General features: G+C 43.6%; 2 protein-coding genes across 2 annotated transcripts in view; one reads left to right on the top strand and one right to left on the bottom strand.

The window, feature by feature from the left end:
* The window catches only part of prkn (parkin RBR E3 ubiquitin protein ligase), a 106,400-nt gene extending 99,104 nt beyond the window's left edge, over positions 1-7,296 (bottom strand). Inside the window, exon 1 of the mRNA XM_076286387.1 lies at positions 7,199-7,296. Within this exon, the coding sequence (XP_076142502.1) occupies positions 7,199-7,205 (7 nt within the window). The 5' untranslated portion in view covers positions 7,206-7,296. The remainder of the gene's footprint in view (positions 1-7,198) is intronic.
* Positions 7,297-7,427: 131 nt separating this feature from the next.
* Positions 7,428-18,350, top strand: part of LOC143123997 (uncharacterized) — a 29,699-nt gene continuing 18,776 nt past the window's right edge. The window contains exons 1-2 of the mRNA XM_076285254.1: positions 7,428-7,749; positions 10,105-10,246. Coding sequence (XP_076141369.1) covers positions 7,663-7,749; positions 10,105-10,246 — 229 coding nt within the window. The 5' untranslated portion in view covers positions 7,428-7,662. The remainder of the gene's footprint in view (positions 7,750-10,104; positions 10,247-18,350) is intronic.

The raw sequence follows: 18,350 nt of genomic DNA, 5'->3' as shown, positions 1-18,350 counted from the left end.
TCTCCGAAAAAATCTGAAAAAAATCACAGGTGTTTGTCGACCAAATCCATGCATAGATCTTAAATAGTATATCTGGATAACTAATCGTTGCAAAACTACAACCCTTTGAAACTTCAAGTCATTTTAAGCATTGTGGTGAACAATCCTTTTTGTTCAACTTCCAACATTATTGGCTCTTTTGGTATTTCACACACATTAGTGAAACTATGTGAATAGAAGTACATTTTCCTGTTGAATTAAAAAATCCAATCGGATCAGACGTATCTTGTGTAATTTCCCCTCTGGAAAGCTCTGAAAATGGCTATAAATTCATAATGTGAAAAGACATCATCACCTTTAAGGGCTTCTCATTCAAAAAGTATGTGACACAAATTCATCAGATTTTTTTTCCTACTCATGTATGTATTATAAGGTCCTGTCCATGCATTAACTTTGGTTGTTATAATTGTAATATTTTCAGAGCATTTTTTAAATTGGGCTTGATTTTCAAAAAGCCTGTTTTCATCTTCTCATTTCACCATGTGGACAGTTAACAGGATTTTTTTTAAAATATTACCATATATCATTCTGTATGTGAGGATCATCTGCCCAAAAGTTGGGCTTGTTGCTGAGTTTCTTCATTGAGATAAGATTTTTTTTAAATATTGTCTATAAATCCACTGAATTTGTACTGGATCTGCAGTACCACTTTGCACCACACGTGGTGCACTTTTAATACAATGGAAGTCAATGGAAGAGTAAGAGAGTCACTTGTTTGCTGCACATATCCAATCTAAACACACAGTTTATGGTTCATAGTTGAATTGCTTTAAATAATTATTGCAACATGAACAACATACTACTACTCATACATAAATCTTATTTAGAGAAAATAAACTGATCAAGTAAATTATACACACATAAGACTGACTGGTCATCGTACATGCATCATACAAGAGGATTTAGCATAATTACCATCTTTGTAACAAGTTTTCTACACCAGCTCCAACCTATCAGTGCCTATGTGAGTACTTTAAGTAATTACTAGCCAGCTGGTTCAAAGTCTATATCCATCGTCATATGCATGGGATGCAGTCCTCTGTGATACACAGACAAAGAGCATCCAGATGGAGATCAGTGCTTTGTCTCCATGTGATCTGGGAAAGAAGTTGGAGAATTAATGTCATAAAGGAACATATTCAAGAAACAATGGGTTTCTAAAATTCAGTTCATCAAGGTATTTCACTTGATGAAGATGACAATGTGTGTTTCCATCACAAGTATTCATAACAAGGTTTGAGGACTCGTGGATCCAAGAGACATTCGTAAAAAGATGAAAACTCGTTAGTATTGCATCTGACAATGCACTGAATTTGAGAAACCCCTTTTTACTTAAATATGTTCCTTTATGACATTCATTTTCCAACTTCTTTCCCAGATCACATGGAGACAAAGCACTGATCTCCATCTTGATGCTCTTTGTCTGTGTATCACAGAGGACTGCATCCCATGCATATGACAATAGATATAGACTTTGCCTAACCAGCTGGCATGTAATTATTAAAGTGCTCACATAGGCACTGATAGGTTGAAGCTGGTGTAGAAAACTCGTTACAAAGATGGTAATTATGCTAAATCCTCTTGCTGCATGTATGATGACCAGTCAGTCTTATGTGTGTATAATTTACTTGATCAGTTTATTTTCTCTAGATAAGATTTATGTATGAGTAGTAGTATGTTGTTAATGTTGCAATAATTATTTGGAGAAATTAAACTATGATTGGATATGTGCAGCAAACAAGTGACTCTCTTACTCTTCCATTGACTTCCATTGTATTAAAAGTGGTACTGCAGATAAAGTACAAATTCAGTGGATTTATAGACAATATTTGTAAAAAATCTTATCTCAATGAAGAAACTCAGAATGATATATGGTAAAATTAAAAAAAATCCTGTTAACTGTCCAAGTGGTGAAATGAGAAGATAAAAACGGGCTTTTTGAAAATCAAGCCCAATTTAATAAAAATGCTCTGACAATATGATAATGTTAACAACCAAAGTTAATGCATGGACATGACCTTATAATCCATACATGAGTGGGAAAAAAATCTGATGAATTTGTGTCACATACTTTTTGAATGAGAAGCTCTCAAAGGTGGTGATGTTTTTTCACATAATGAATTTATAGCCATTTTCAGAGCTTTGCAGAGGGGGGATTACACAAGATACACCTGATTTGATTGGATTGTTTAATTCAACAGGAAAATGTACTTCTATTCACATAGTTTCACTAATGTGTGTGAAATACCAAAAGAGCCAATAATGTTGGAAGTTGAACAAAAAGGATTGTTCACCATGATGCTTAAAATTACTTGAAACTTCAAAGGGCTGTAGTTTTGGAACCATTAGTGATGCAGATATACTATTTAAGATTTATGCATAGGTTTGGTCTACAAACACCTGTGATTTTTTTCAGATTTTTTGGGAGAGGGTGACCTGCCAGCCACTGGGTGATTTGACACGGAATGACCCATGGGCTAGGCCTACTCCAGTGCCAAAAAGACAGAACATGGTCAAGCAAATAATTTTTGTTTCATAAAAATGTATTTGTTTTATGATGTAACCTTTGCAGATGATTTCTCATCTTTTGCTACTGGGAATGTCCAACCGTTCCAGGTTACACAAATACGGGTCAGCTGAATGTAGGCTAGTTTACCTCCCAGTGTTAAACTCAGTGATTACGAATACTTCACAACTTGTATAGTAAAGTGACATTTGATGTAGACTTCATAAGATATTCATGACATATTTACAAAGGCTGAAGAGATTAAATTAATGGTATCCAGGTTACACAAATACAATGTTGGACTTTTATTTTGACAAGCTGTCGTCGTTCTGTCTTCCACATTCATAAAAGGTTTGGTATGAATGTTGAGTCATGTCTCATGAAACAGTCATGAATGCTTTATGTGCAGTTTATGACAGCTGCTATGAATGTGCTATGAACTCACCCGTCAAGTAAAGTGTTACCATATTTGGTTAGTGTTTTCCTTAAGTTTGTGTCTTTTATATTTGTAAGGTAGTCTGCTAAGACAAACCCTCTGTCCAATGTTAAGTAGCATTGCATCTTGCTTTGTGTCTTGGCTTTGAATTGCCAATATTGACAATATTTGTCTTCTAAGATATGAGAGGTGGCCAGAGGCCAGGTTGCAGCGTCTCTGAGTTCTGTCCTTTCCAAGAGCTCCGCCTATCCTCATAAACATGCCCTATAGTGGCAGCTTTGCCTATCATCATAAACATTCCCTATGGTGGCAGCTCCGCCTATCCTCATAAACATTCCCTATGGTGGCAGCTTTGCCTATCCTCATAAACATTCCCTATGGTGGCAGCTTTGCCTATCCTCATAAACATTCCCTATGGTGCATGTTTGGTGCACAGAAGAGCTTTGCCTATCCTCATAAACATTCCCTATGGTGCATGTTTGGTGCACAGAAGAGCTTTGCCTATCCTCATAAACATTCCCTATGGTGGCAGCTTTGCCTATCCTCATAAACATTCCCTATGGTGCATGTTTGGTGCACAGAAGAGCTTTGCCTATCCTCATAAACATGCCCTATGGTGGCAGCTTTGCCTATCCTCATAAACATTCCCTATGGTGGCAGCTCCGCCTATCCTCATAAACATTCCCTATGGTGGCAGCTTTGCCTATCCTCATAAACATTCCCTATGGTGGCAGCTTTGCCTATCCTCATAAACATTCCCTATGGTGCATGTTTGGTGCACAGAAGAGCTTTGCCTATCCTCATAAACATTCCCTATGGTGCATGTTTGGTGCACAGAAGAGCTTTGCCTATCCTCATAAACATTCCCTATGGTGGCAGCTTTGCCTATCCTCATAAACATTCCCTATGGTGCATGTTTGGTGCACAGAAGAGCTTTGCCTATCCTCATAAACATTCCCTATGGTGCATGTTTGGTGCACAGAAGAGCTTTGCCTATCCTCATAAACATTCCCTATGGTGGCAGCTTTGCCTATCCTCATAAACATTCCCTATGGTGCATGTTTGGTGCACAGAAGAGCTTTGCCTATCCTCATAAACATTCCCTATGGTGCATGTTTGGTGCACAGAAGAGCTTTGCCTATCCTCATAAACATTCCCTATGGTGGCAGCTTTGCCTATCCTCATAAACATTCCCTATGGTGCATGTTTGGTGCACAGAAGAGCTTTGCCTATCCTCATAAACATTCCCTATGGTGCATGTTTGGTGCACAGAAGAGCTTTGCCTATCCTCATAAACATTCCCTATGGTGGCAGCTTTGCCTATCCTCATAAACATTCCCTATGGTGCATGTTTGGTGCACAGAAGAGCTTTGCCTATCCTCATAAACATTCCCTATGGTGCATGTTTGGTGCACAGAAGAGCTTTGCCTATCCTCATAAACATTCCCTATGGTGCATGTTTGGTGCACAGAAGAGCTTTGCCTATCCTCATAAACATTCCCTATGGTGCATGTTTGGTGCACAGAAGAGCTCCGCCTATCCTCATAAACATTCCCTATGGTGGCAGCTTTGCCTATCCTCATAAACATTCCCTATGGTGGCAGCTTTGCCTATCCTCATAAACATTCCCTATGGTGGCAGCTCCGCCTATCCTCATAAACATTCCCTATGATGGCAGCTTTGCCTATCCTCATAAACATTCCCTATGGTGGCACAGAAGATGAGGAGGAGATGGCCAGGAGAGGCACTGCCTTGAAATGGGCATTCTGGTGGACAAACTATGCAACACTAATACTCATAACATGGTCGAAGCGTACTATGCAACACCAATACTCATAACATGGTTGAAGCGTACTATGCAACACCAACACTCATAGCATGGTTGAAGCATGTTTCGTCAGTTTTTCCCTTTTTAAATTAAATTTATTGCCCATTATAAATGCCAATAGCGATAGTTTTTAAAATGCCTAATATCAGCCCATAATATCGGCCCACCGATAAGCTTGTTGGGTTCTAACCGGGAACATGCAATGTGTCTGCATTTTCCTTTCCTCTCTTCTCTCTCCCTCTCCATTCTTTCTTTCTCTCTCTCTCTCTCTCCTCATCATACCACCACTCTAGTCCTAGTCCTAGTCACAACTAGTCCTCTCACTCTCTCTCTCCGGTCCAAAGGCGGTGGATAAATACAATTATTTGCTGTAGTCAGTAGCAGGAGTTCTGGTTCTAGTGGGTGGTGCATGCAGTAGCCAGAAAAGATGTGGGTTCAATTCCTGACTGCTGCCGTTGTGCCCTTGAGCTGTACCAGGGACACAGGCCTGTCATAACAGACGTCATAACAGACATCATAACAGACGTCATAACAGACGTCATAACAGACATCATAACAGACGTCATAACAGACATCATAACAGACATCTGTCAGCCCCTTTGGAGAGAACTGCCAGCCTAAATAAACACATAAATAAGTATTTCCCACTGCAGTGGTTATGATAAATAAGTATTTCCCACTGCAGTGGTTATGGAAATAAACACATAAATAAGTATTTCCCACTGCAGTGGTTATAGAAATAAACAAATAAATAAGTATTTCCCACTGCAGTGGTTATGGAAATAAATGCAGAGCATCTAAGCAGTCGATGAGAGCTAGTCTTTAGAATCCTGACCCCTGATCAATAATGGCATTTACCACTCTAGACCCGTCTGCCCTGAGCTGATCCTCAATCACACACACACGCACGCGCGCACACACATGCACACACCTAGGATTGGCCAGCTCATGGTCCCGACTGGGCTACATCTTTGAGCTGTTTCCTCTGAGTGACAGCGAGAAGCTGCTGACAGTGTTGAGGCATTAGGACTGATTTTCCTATCAACACACACACACACACACACACACACACACACACACACACAGATCTGGTGACAGTTTTGAAGCATTAGGACCAATTTCCCATTGGCACACACACACACACACAGAGTTGCTCACAGTATTGAGGCACATGGAGCGATTTCCCATCCATCACTATAGACACACAAAGCCCTTTCAGACATACGTGTAAGACCGGAGGTTCTGCGGATGTTAAACGGGGCCGTATATCTAAACGACATAACCGGTCATGGAAGTCCGAATTTAGTCAGTTGTTTTACTGCTCCCCCCCCTAGTATTTCCTCTGGATATTATGTAAATGTGCTGTGTCTGAACGAAGCATAGAACATGCGGCTAAAATTCACACCTAGTGAGAGGGCGTGTTGGTGACGTTTCTTTTGTGCGTCTGTGTGGTAGGGGCACTTACATCTGACTTAAATGCCAGAGTCATGATGGAGTTGCATAGTGCTGTCCAGAAAATCTCCGACCTGGAAAGATGCAGACATCACGGAGCTACTGTCCATGAGGGCAGACAGCATTGTGATAAAACACATGAAGGGAACGGCAAGAGACACGTTTATGTAGCCTACAACCGCATCGGAAGGCCTAATCCTGGTGTCTATCTTATGTTCTCACAGCCCTCATGATCAACCCTAAGCACAAGCTGCGATCAGGTCCTGGGTCGAAAATCACAAATCAGGAGGTACTCACTTCTAAACTCACTTTTAAACACTTACTCAGCACGAAGCACAATGATTAAATGTAAAAAATGTAAAAGTAATCTGATATTTCATTTAACCAGTAATTGTAAGCAGGCTATATAGTTATTTGTTTATTTATTTAGCTTCCTATTATTTATCACATGGCATTCTGTTGTTTACAAACAAGGCTTAGGTCATCATCTTCTACTGCAAGAATCACTTCATGCTGTTTCCACTAAACCTAAACACACCAGATTGGAGCTCTGTTATGACAACTATAGACTACAACAGCATTAGTTCCTGTTGTCGTTATCTAAACTGCCCGTGTCCGTATTTACATAACATATGGTGGCAAAACTTCATGAGACGTCCCAGAAGATTTCCCTGCCGCCTGCAGTTCGGCGTTGGAACATATTAGTCACTGACACGTTACTTGAACTGTCATGCTGGAATGACTAAGCGGAGGGCACTAAGTCCTTGCTACAGATAGTCAAGATATGGGCTGCTACGAATATGAACATTAAGAGAAGTGAACGTCCAAGTTCACTGAAATAACTTACTAGCTAGCACACTCATGCACGAGGACACACGAGCTATGTCAATTACCAAATAGCACATGAACGTCACTTGTGTCGTGCCTACTCACATACCTATCATGACGGAAGGCTACTTTCTTTATTCGGACTTCATTTTCAGCCAGATGACTTTCGTATGTCTCCTAGCCACTGACCAGTGTGCTGCTGCTGAGACGAAGTACTTGTCAAATTCCACTGGGCATGCCCACAACCGAAATGCATGGTGGGATATCGTGTCATTCACATTTTCACCACTTAAAAACACACAGTCGTAATGGAAACTGTCAGATGATAGTAATTTAGATATGTTGTTGTGTTCCCTTCTTAAAATGTTAAACAGGACATAATACAAGTCCATGGTTTGTTCTGCTGAGAGGATTGTGTTTTACGTCACACCGGAAACCTTTGTTTGTTGACGGAAGCTTTCTCACGCATGTTTAAGTAGCTAGCTAACTAGCGTTTCGGTGCTTGTCGCGCTATGAGTGACAGCAATCCGCTGATTAAAGGCAAGTTAGGAGCTTTCCGAGAACTGAAACGAGATGCTGGAGTCGCAGCAGCTCCTCTATCACGGGGGCGGCATATCAAACGGTGCCGCCCAATCCGCACAGGACCAGTTTGAATTCAGAGTAAGCTCTCTCGATGCAATTCATTCTCTTCGACCATGGATTCATTAAACATCTAAACCCAGAGGCTAAAGGACACATATAAGCAGATATATATGCCTTATATAGACGTACTACCGTAACGTGACACGTTGTGTTGACATCCCATCGCCTATTGCTTTGTTTTTCTTTGGTCACTTCACCCATAATAGCCTACATTTTTTACCAGACTATTTTTCTATTAGGGTCTTGTGTTGTGTAGCCTTCTGAATTAGATGACCGGGATACCTTAACGTACCTTAATATTAATAGCCAAAGTTGTCATGAATGAATGAAACTGAATAAAAAGAAACGTACCAAGTACCTGAACTGCACTTGCAATTAAACCAGCAGCTTGCTGGTAGGCTACACGCCTCTAGTAGGCTAGCCAATTAAATAAACAAATTCTGACCGGTGGTAATGATCCACTGAAAGCCATCATGTCATAATAACTGTCCTGTGCGTTGGTTTGTACACCCTCAGTGCATTTTTGGACAGTAGATGCTCTCATTTTTAGCCTATCGTCTTTGTCCTCGGCAAAAAGGAAACGTTAAACATTGTTGACATTTTAAAAAATCATTGTGAAATTATAGATCAAAAAGACTCATCCACTTGAAAGTTTAATTTAGACCAACTCACTAACAGTGAGTGAAATCAGGGGCGAATTATGAACTTCCGGGCCCCTGGGCCCAGATGTATTAAGGGTCCCCCACTTATTGTCGTATATGTGGAGGGGGGGGGGGGTAGGGGGTCCTCCTCCAGAAAAATTTTAATTTGTTTGATGTGATTTTCTTGTATTCTGGTGGATGGCCAAAACTAAATTCAATCAGATTCATAGCCTACATCCTGATTTGTTGATATTGAGGCAATGATTCCATGCAAAGGCTTGGGCTTCAGGGCCCCCTGACCCCTTGGGCCCCTGGGCCTGGGCCCGTTAGGCCCGTGCAGTAATCCATCCCTGTGTGAAATAGGTGGAATGTTTGCCCCACACAGAGATGCTTTACTCTCTCTCTCTCTCTCTCTCTCTCTCTCTCTCTCTCTCTCTCTCTCTCTATATATATATATATATATATATATATATATATATATATATACTGTATACTGTACTGTATATTCACTTACACTATCACATAAAGCTGAAGGTTTTAAAATATAATAGACAATAATATTTCAAATGTGAGGGTGTTTGTAGTTTCATTAACCGGCGTCTTACAGTAGCAAGAGTAGCCTAGATCTGTCAGCACCAGGCATCAGCAAGGTCATGTTATTGGCAAAGGAGCAAAACATGATCAAATTTGCGGTGTGCTCCCTTTAACGCTTTAGAACAGGATTAGTCCCCAGACGAAGTAATGATGATGGAAGTCGTGCCACTTTAATAAACCCACGACCCGCTCATAAACATATTTGTTATGTACACTTTAATAAACCCACGACCCGCTCATAAACATATTTGTTATGTACACTTTAATAAACCCACGACCCGCTCGAGCTCTGGGACTGGCAAACGTATACGCCTCATTAATATTCAAATTGAAACTGCATCAATGTAATGTTTTCTACATCTCTTCAAATATGATGTGGCATATAACAACCTGGCCTGCACAGCAAAATCACTGACTAAACAGCACTCAATTTGCATATTAATGAGCAAGATTGCAGATTATAATATTTGCCCTTTTTCTTCTTCCTTCAGGGAGTAAACCACAATTTCTTCTATTTTATTTCTTAGGATAGCTAATAGGTTTTCAAAAATAAAATAAACCTCAGCAACAATCACGTTTCTTATTTAATCTCAAATTCGTCAAAGGCTTTTGGAATGACATTTCTTTTCCCATGTGAGAGGAATAGCAATTATACCTTTACCTCCCAATTTTGCAAGGTTACCTCCCTCCTGTGTGAGAGAGACGTCTCTGCTGAAATCAGTGCTTTGCAGTAGCTGTGTATTTTTGTGAGATGCTTTGAAAATGTCAGCCTGTCTTTCAGACACAGATTTCCCTTCATTTTCTCTATCTGCCTGCAGTGTAATGCCAAAGGTTCATTTAAAAAAAAATGTACCATTGTAGATTATTGTTGTGGTGTAATCGAGCGACGATTTGCGTGCAAATGTCAGAGTCTTTCTGTGGTCTTTTGAATGACGATGGTGAGCTTTTAAGGATTCAAGAAGAGAGGCAGTGTCAAAAGATCACTCAGGGACTAGAACTGAGAGAACAACAACAACATTCCGGGACAGTCCTGGAAGTCTCCGCCTAACCCATGTGGAGGCTGTCCAGTCTCCATGGCGATTTGTGTGTGTGTGTGTGCAGGTAAAGCTCCATGCTTGTTGTGTTTCTGCCCCTGCAGCCACTCAAGGTGGAGCCGGACACCCTGTGCATGTCTCAGGCTGAGGAGCTGGTCATGCTGAGAGTGCGCGTGCAGCAGCTGGAGAGAGAGATGGCCCGCCTCGCCGCCGAGAACCACCACCTCAAAGACCTGCTCGTCAAGGGTGAGGAACCCGCCCACCACACAGCACAGCTGGGGAGGAGTAAAAGGCCACAACAGGTCTACTCCAGGGCCAGATCAGGGCTACATCAGGGCCACAACAGGTCTACTCCAGGGCCAGATCAGGGCCACAACAGGTCTACTCCAGGGCCAGATCAGGGCTACATCAGGGCCACAACAGGTCTACTCCAGGGCCAGATCAGGGCTACATCAGGGCCACAACAGGTCTACTCCAGGGCCAGATCAGAGCTACATTAGGGCCACAACATGTCTACTTCAGGGCCAGATCAGAGCTACATCAGGGCCACGACAGGTCTATTCCAGGGCCATATCAGAGCTACACTAGGGCCATATCAGGGCTACACTAGGGCTACACTAGGGCCATTTCAGAGCTACACTAGGGCTACACTAGGGCCATATCAGAGCTAAACTAGGGCCATATCAGGGCTACATTGGGGCCATATCAGGGCTACATTGGGGCCAGAATCAAAGGTCCGTTTGTGATGTGAGCTGAGAGCGGACTGAATACGGTCGTATCCTGTTTCAGTGTTTGCATGTGGACGGGACAAACAGAGTTTTTGATTGTGATGTGACTTTTTGTCCTTTATTTGAAATGTTTGCCGGTCTCTGCTTGGCCAACATCGTCATCTGTTTGATTGACATGTTCTTGAGCCTTTATCGGCTGTTTGATTGACATGTTCTTGAGCCTTTATCGGCTGTTTGATTGACATGAGATTTATCGGCTGTTTTTGCGCATCCGTGTGGACGGAATTATTTTAAAATACAAAGTAATAAAATAAAAAAAGTACCCGGCCACGTGTAGACATGGATTCATTCATCTTGCCGTTTGTTAATGTTTGCTAAAAGATTGAGAGCCCTATCGTGCACCTGGCGCATCGTGGCCCAAAGCGCGACGCAAGTCTTACTCATATCCTACACCCAGTCAGTGATGAGTTTCACCAGGCGCTACACTTTTATTAAACCTGGCGCCCAGGGGTGTGGCAATTAACAACATAAGGTGCGGTCTGGTGCATGATCCAAAAATTGACACCCTCTTTACGCAACTGACCCAGAAAAACTTGGTCTATAGCCGAATGCGCATATAAAGCACAGCTGAAGACTTGGTCTATAGCCGAATGCGCATGTAAAGCACAGCTGAAGACGCACTGTCACGAGATGTAAGCAGCATTTAGCTCTGCAGGATAAATATCCTTAGGATTTTTATTTAATCATTCGAATATTATTGGGGTAAGTGTTGCTTTTATCGGGCTACGTTTTCGATTGTAACTCGTTGTCAGTCAATAGTTAAAGTAAATAACTATGTACAACTGTTTTGCCGTTGACTATATACGATGAAGTTAGTTTCACTATGCCTATGAGTTCAAATAATAGGCGACTGCAGAGTGCATGTAGCCTACACTCTGCTAGTCACAAACAGGTTTTAGTAAAGCAAGTAATCCTACTAGTGGAGTTGTGCAAGCAGATGCCTTCAGATGCGTGTGCTGTCAAAATACTAGGGGTGTAACGGTACACAGAAGTCACGGTTCGGTTCATACCTCGGTTCGGACATCACGGTTCGGTACGAGTTCGGTACAATGGAGGGAAAAGCAAACAAAAATGCAGAAAGCATTTTTTTTGTACATGTCTCAGCCTGTACCACCTAGTGTCATACAGTCTCTTCCCTGAGCTATCTGCAACAGCCAAGTGTGTAAGATGTAGACTAAACAGTACAACAAGTACCCAGACTCCATCTGTAACTTGTAAACAAAATAAGACAATCAGCTATAAAAATGAAAATAGGCCTACAGCATCTCTTATTTCTGAAAGTGCAAATTACATAGAAAAATGATTTTTAAAAATCCATTTAAGCAAGACCTTCAACATCTGTGTTTAGTTGTATATGGAAGAGTCTACAATTTGCCTCAATATTTTTAATTGTGTGTAAAGTAATAATCTAGCCTACTAACTGTGAAAATATCACAGTATTTTACCTTTTTCTTAAAAACGAAATTGCTCCTTTCATTTCATAAACAGACTAGCCTACAACTAGAAGTCACGTGACTTTGCCCTTTGACGTTAACTCACCGTAGCATGGTTTGTTTATTAGCCTGGTTAGCGTTGTCACTTTATTTTACTGTCTATGCACTTAACACTACCAGCTCCTCATGTGAGAAGTTGCAAGTTATCCCAACATAAAGGTAATTACCACGCGATTTACATAGCTTTCTGTCATTACGAAATTATTTGATTTAAGCCATAGGTTTTGGCCCTATTTGTATGTGTATCCAAAGGCTGCTGAAGCGCAGGGGAAGTTTTTTTTCCCCTCGTTTCAGTGATTGGTAGCCTACATCATCTGGGTGATGACTTCGAATATGTGTAGCATTTTTTCCACTCACATACCCAACAACTGCTGAACAACGCCGACACACAGTTTCATCTTATCCACCACTCTTTCGCCTGTACTAACGTTACTGTAACTGAAGTTCAACTTCTCAAACTTGCGATCTTAAAGAGACCAGCGGATCCTCTAACTCTTGTGGGTCTAACCTCAGTGCTGCTAATGACTGACGGACTCGACCGACGACCTGACAAAAAAACACATAGGCGCCAATCAGAGCTTCAGAGCTAAGGCGAGGCTACAGATTAGCGTTAGGTGTCGCTAAAGAACTCCCGTAACTCTCGCTACTTAACAGTAATTGCGCATGGCATTAATTAATCCGCACACGAGTTTTATGTATTTTTATACCGTGTATTCTGCGTGTAAATTCATGCACCGAACCGTGACGCCCGTACCGTTTCGGTTCAATACGAATACATGAACCGTTACACCCCTACAAAATACCGACAGGCTGTTTGATGTGGCACTGCTGACTCTTAGAGTGATGACAGGGGTCATTCTCATTGGTTTAAAGCATGATAGGCCCAAAACACACCCATGACTGGTTAAGTGATGACAGGTGTCATTCTCATTGGTTTAAAGCATGATAGGCCCAAAACACACCCATGACTGGTTAAGAAACAGAAGAACAACCCTTTTGCGCCCGGCGCCCAGCGTTTGATCACAAAATCACGCCATTAAATTAGTGAGTATGGACTGGACACGTGTGTGTGTGTGTGTGTGATCACCTCCTCCATCAGGTCACATTGGGGTAGCCGTGACCTACTGGTTAGCACTTCGGACTCGTAACCGGAGGGTTGCCGGTTCAAACCCCGACCAGTAGGCACGTAGTAGTAGGCACGGCTAAAGTGCCCTTGAGCAAGGCACCTGTTGTTGTTGCAGGCAGCTCACAGTGCCGGGATTAGTGTGTGCTTCACCTCACTGTGTGCTGAGTGTGTTTTGCTAATTAAATAAATGCAGAGACCAAATTTCCCTCATGGGATCAAAAGAGTATATATACTTATACTCATACTTATACATCCAATCAGATCAAGCGCTTTCCCCTACGCTGGGCTTTATCCACCCATATGGGGGCCGTAAGCACCTTTATGACTAGATGACAAATGTATCAATGGCCTAAGAGCCAGATCAGAGGAGGAGGGTGGAGTTGGGTGGGGTGAGGCATTAGAGGAGGTGGGGGTAGTTGGGTGGGGGTGTGGCATTAGAGGAGGAGGGGGTAGTTGGGTGGAGTGAGGCATTAGAGGAGGTGGAGGAGGGGGTAGTTGGGTGGGGGTGTGGCATTAGAGGAGGAGGGGGTAGTTGGGTGGAGTGAGGCATTAGAGGAGGTGGAGGAGCGGGTAGTTGGGTGGGGTGAAGCATTAGAGGAGGTGGGGGAGGGGGTAGTTGGGTGGGGGTGTGGCATTAGAGGAGGTGGGGGTAGTTGGGTGGGGGTGTGGCATTAGAGGAGGTGGGGGAGGGGGTAGTTGGGTGGGGGTGTGGCATTAGAGGAGGTGGGGGTATTTGGGTGGGGTGTGGCATTAGAGGAGGGGGTAGTTGGGTGGAGTGAGGCATTAGAGGAGGTGGGGGTAGTTGGGTGGGGGTGTGGCATTAGAGGAGGAGGGGGTAGTTGGGTGGAGTGAGGCATTAGAGGAGGTGGGGGTAGTTGGGTGGGGGTGTGGCATTAGAGGAGGAGGGGGTAGTTGGGTGGAGTGAGGCATTAGAGGAGGTGGAGGAGGGGGTAGTTGGGTGGGGGTGTGGCATTAGAGGAGGAGGGGGTAGTTGGGTGGAGTGAGGCATTAGAGGAGGTGGAGGAGGGGGTAGTTGGGTGGGGGTGTGGCATTAGAGGAGGTGGAGGAGGGGGTAGTTGGGTGGGGTGAAGCATTAGAGGAGGTGGGGGAGGGGGTAGTTGGGTGGGGGTGTGGCATTAGAGGAGGTGGGGATGGGGGTAGTTGGGTGGGGGTGTGGTATTAGAGGAGGTGGGGGTAGTTGGGTGGGGTGTGGCATTAGAGGAGGGGGTAGGGGGTAGTTGGGTGGGGGTGTGGCATTAGAGGAGGTGGGGGTAGTTGGGTGGGGGTGTGGCATTAGAGGAGGGGGTAGTTGGGTGGAGTGAGGCATTAGAGGAGGTGGGGATGGGGGTAGTTGGGTGGGGTGAAGCATTAGAGGAGGTGGGTATGGGGGTAGTTGGGTGGGGGTGTGGCATTAGAGGAGGAGGGGGTAGTTGGGTGGAGTGAGGCATTAGAGGAGGTGGAGGAGGGGGTAGTTGGGTGGGGGTGTGGCATTAGAGGAGGTGGGGGTAGTTGGGTGGGGGTGTGGCATTAGAGGAGGTGGGGGTAGTTGGGTGGGGGTGTGGCATTAGAGGAGGTGGAGGTAGTTGGATGAGGGTGTGGTGGCGTTGGAGACACAATAGGTTGTTGCTATGGTTATGACCCCAAAGACCAGACTGATTTATTTCTGTAGTAGCTGAGTGGCCTCGTTTCCACTTCCTTGTCTGAAAGGAGTCTGGAGTGTGTGTGTGAGTGTGTGGGTGTGTGTGTGTGTGTGTGTGTGTGTGTGTGTGTGTGTGTGGGTGTGTTGTGTGTGTGAGTGGCCTCGTTCCACCTCCTCGTTTCCACCTCCTCATCTGAAAGGAGCCTGGAGAACACAGACAGAGCCAGGCTCCAGAGAGGGAGAGAGTCAAAGATGGCTGATTGATCAAGGTTACATAAGTGTGTGTGTGTGTGCGTGCGTGCATGTGTATGCTTTTTTCAAGTATAGTAATAGCTGACTGAGAGACAGAGAGAAGCTGACATCCAGAGTAGCGATCTACATGGCATGCAGCATCTGATGCAGTGGAGAATAAAAAGATATTATACAGATCTTAGATAGATATTAGGTACAAAGATATTCAATAGATATTAGGTACAAAGATATTCGATAGATATTAAGTACAAAGATATTCAATAGATATTAGCCAGTTAACTCGCAGCGGAACGCCGTCGCGCCATTTGGGGGGAGGAGGGGGGTGGTGGGGTGTATTAAATCAATGGGTAGGCTCATTACTTCATGTAATATTGACATCCCATACATCAATAAAAAGCTACGGGTCTCAGGATTCCAAAGGTATCCACCATTCCATGTCAAACTGTGTGGTGTGAGCTACAGTAAGTAATTTATGCTGATATGCCCCCCTCAAACCCCCCCCCCCCCCCCTGCATCATTGCCTTCTAATCCTTGTGTACACCCATAACAATATATTCATATGGCTAACCTGGTCTTGAAATGTCCGTAAGAATCCATAGAACAAGATTATATGTGTTGTTATAGTCCAATGTTGAACTGTGAGTGTGTAAGCTTCCATATTCAAAACGTTTATAGAATAGAAATAAAAAACTTTCAAAGATTTTCCGGTGAATATCGGTGATTTTGAATACCATTCGGCTTCGAACTCCCTACTTATGCGTATTCCCCACGCTCCCCTGAGTCTCACGAACACAAAGAGCCATGTCACGTGTCTGTAGGATCTACCAATCATGAGAAACGAAGCAAAGACGAGGCAGAGACAAGCTTGGTCAGCTACACCTTTCTATTGGACATGCAAGCTTGGAATGGCAGCCACGTGGGCCTCTTACAAGTAAGAACGAAATTATGGACATATTCTTGTAGCCAATGACCAGAGCTTTTAAACGACGTATGGGATGTCGTCATTGACTTTGACCATGCGCGTGTATCTCAATGCACAAAAGAAGCGCTTGTTGGTGCGAAAAAAACTTTATTCCAGCCTCTGTGGCTCTTTCTGAGAACTTCACAGGGTTATCCTGACTGTTTCAAAAAAATCTACATGGTCTCAGCTTTCCAATGATACCAGCCATGTGCTTGTAGACCATACGATGTGGGCATGGTGGCCTCTCTAATACGTGCAGTGCCTTTTGGTCAGAATTACTGAAATATGACTGCAAAGCAAGTGGTTAGGTAATGGCAAGGGGTGATGGGAGCTGTGTGTGTAAAGATGAGACATAGTGTATGGTCTGTGATGTACAGTAGAATTAGCCATTTTATAAGGTGTCGCCACCATAGGAACCAACTTCAGATAGATAAATAGATAGATAGATACTTTATTGATCCCCAAGGGGAAATTCAAGGAAATTCACTTCCACTGGAATTTCAAAGCTATCGCCACTTGCTGTCTGTCTGCTGTCAAACAAATTAAATAAAAATGCAGGACTTTTTATACATTTCTTCTTCAAGTTTGCCGAGGTTTAGGCTTGAAGATGTAAACAGAGTGGTAGAAAGCCACTCATAACAGCATAGTCCACAGGAAGTCCAGGGACAGGAAGACGTTTCATTCTGCCAATTAACACATCATTAACCAACTAGAATTGCGGTTCCGAGGAACTGCAAGAGTGGGTTTAATCAGGGGCATGGAACTCGGCCTCATCCAACGGTACCTCATTTATGAAAATCGGACAAACGGGTCAAAAGTTACATGCACACACCTTCATATACACAGACAGCCCAGCCCAGCCCAGCCCATTAGACATTGCCAGATGGCTTAGAACTCTTCCAGGTGCAAGCTTAAACAATTAGAGCTGTGATGTCATAATCGAAATTAGAATCCTGAACATTCCGCCATTCATTTCAATGGGGCCAAAAAACGCCAAAAAACGGGAATAACGCGAAAACGACAAGGGCCAGCGACACGAAAGTAACAAGCTCCCTACACCGTTTCGGGCCTGAATTTTTGGAGTTCGAACCACGTCGATAGCTCAAACGGTCTAGGAGCAGTAGTTAGTACAAAAAGTGGGTGAACAGGAATAACTAGAATTGCGGTTCCGAGGAACTGCAAGAGTGGGTTTGATCAGGGGCATGGAACTCGGCCTCATCCAAGGATTCCAACGGTACCTCATTTATGAAAATCGGACATACGGGTCAAAAGTTACATGCACACACCTTCATATACACAGACAGCCCAGCCCAGCCCATTAGAGCCCTGCCAGATGGCTCAGAACTCTGCCAGGTGCAAGCTTAAACAATTAGAGCTGTGATGTCACAATCGGAATTAGAATCCTTGAACATTCCGCCATTCATTTCAATGGGGCCCAAAAACGCAGAAAAACGTGAATACCGCGAAAACGACAAGGGCCAGCGACACGAAAGTAACAAGCAATTTACACCGGTTCGGGCCTGAATTTTTGGAGTTCGAACTGCGTCGATAGCTCAAACGGTCTAGGAGCAGTAGTTCGTCCAAAAAGTGGGTGAATAGGAAGATATAATAACTAGAATTGCGGTTCCGAGGAACTGCAAGAGTGGGTTTAATCAGGGGCATGGAACTCGGCCTCATCCAAGGATTCCAACGGTACCTCATTTATGAAAATCGGACATACGGGTCAAAAGTTACATGCACACACCTTCATATACACAGACAGCCCAGCCCAGCCCATTAGACATTGCCAGATGGCTTAGAACTCTGCCAGGTGCAAGTAATCAACTCTAGCAGCAGAGCTCTACCAGGTGCAAGTAATGAGGTGCTGTGATGTCATAAAGCCCCAGCATTCCGCCATTCATTTCAATGGGGCCCAAAAACGCAGAAAAACGGGAATACCACGAAAACGACAAGGGCCAGTGACACGAAAGCAACAAGCAAGTTACACCGATTCGGGCCTGAATTTTTGGAGTTCGAACCGCGTCGATAGCTCAAACGGTCTGGGAGCAGTAGTTCGGCCAAAAAGTGGGTGAAAAAGAAGATATAATAAGA

This window comes from Alosa pseudoharengus, unplaced genomic scaffold (genome assembly GCF_046254945.1).
Source record: "Alosa pseudoharengus isolate Yale_2024_CS ecotype anadromous, Long Island Sound unplaced genomic scaffold, YU_APseudo_1.1 YU_APseudo_1.1_scf_15, whole genome shotgun sequence".
Classification (NCBI taxonomy): Eukaryota; Metazoa; Chordata; class Actinopteri; order Clupeiformes; family Clupeidae; genus Alosa; species Alosa pseudoharengus.
Note: the sequence above shows the minus strand (reverse complement) of the source record. Positions and strands in the feature narration are given on the sequence as shown.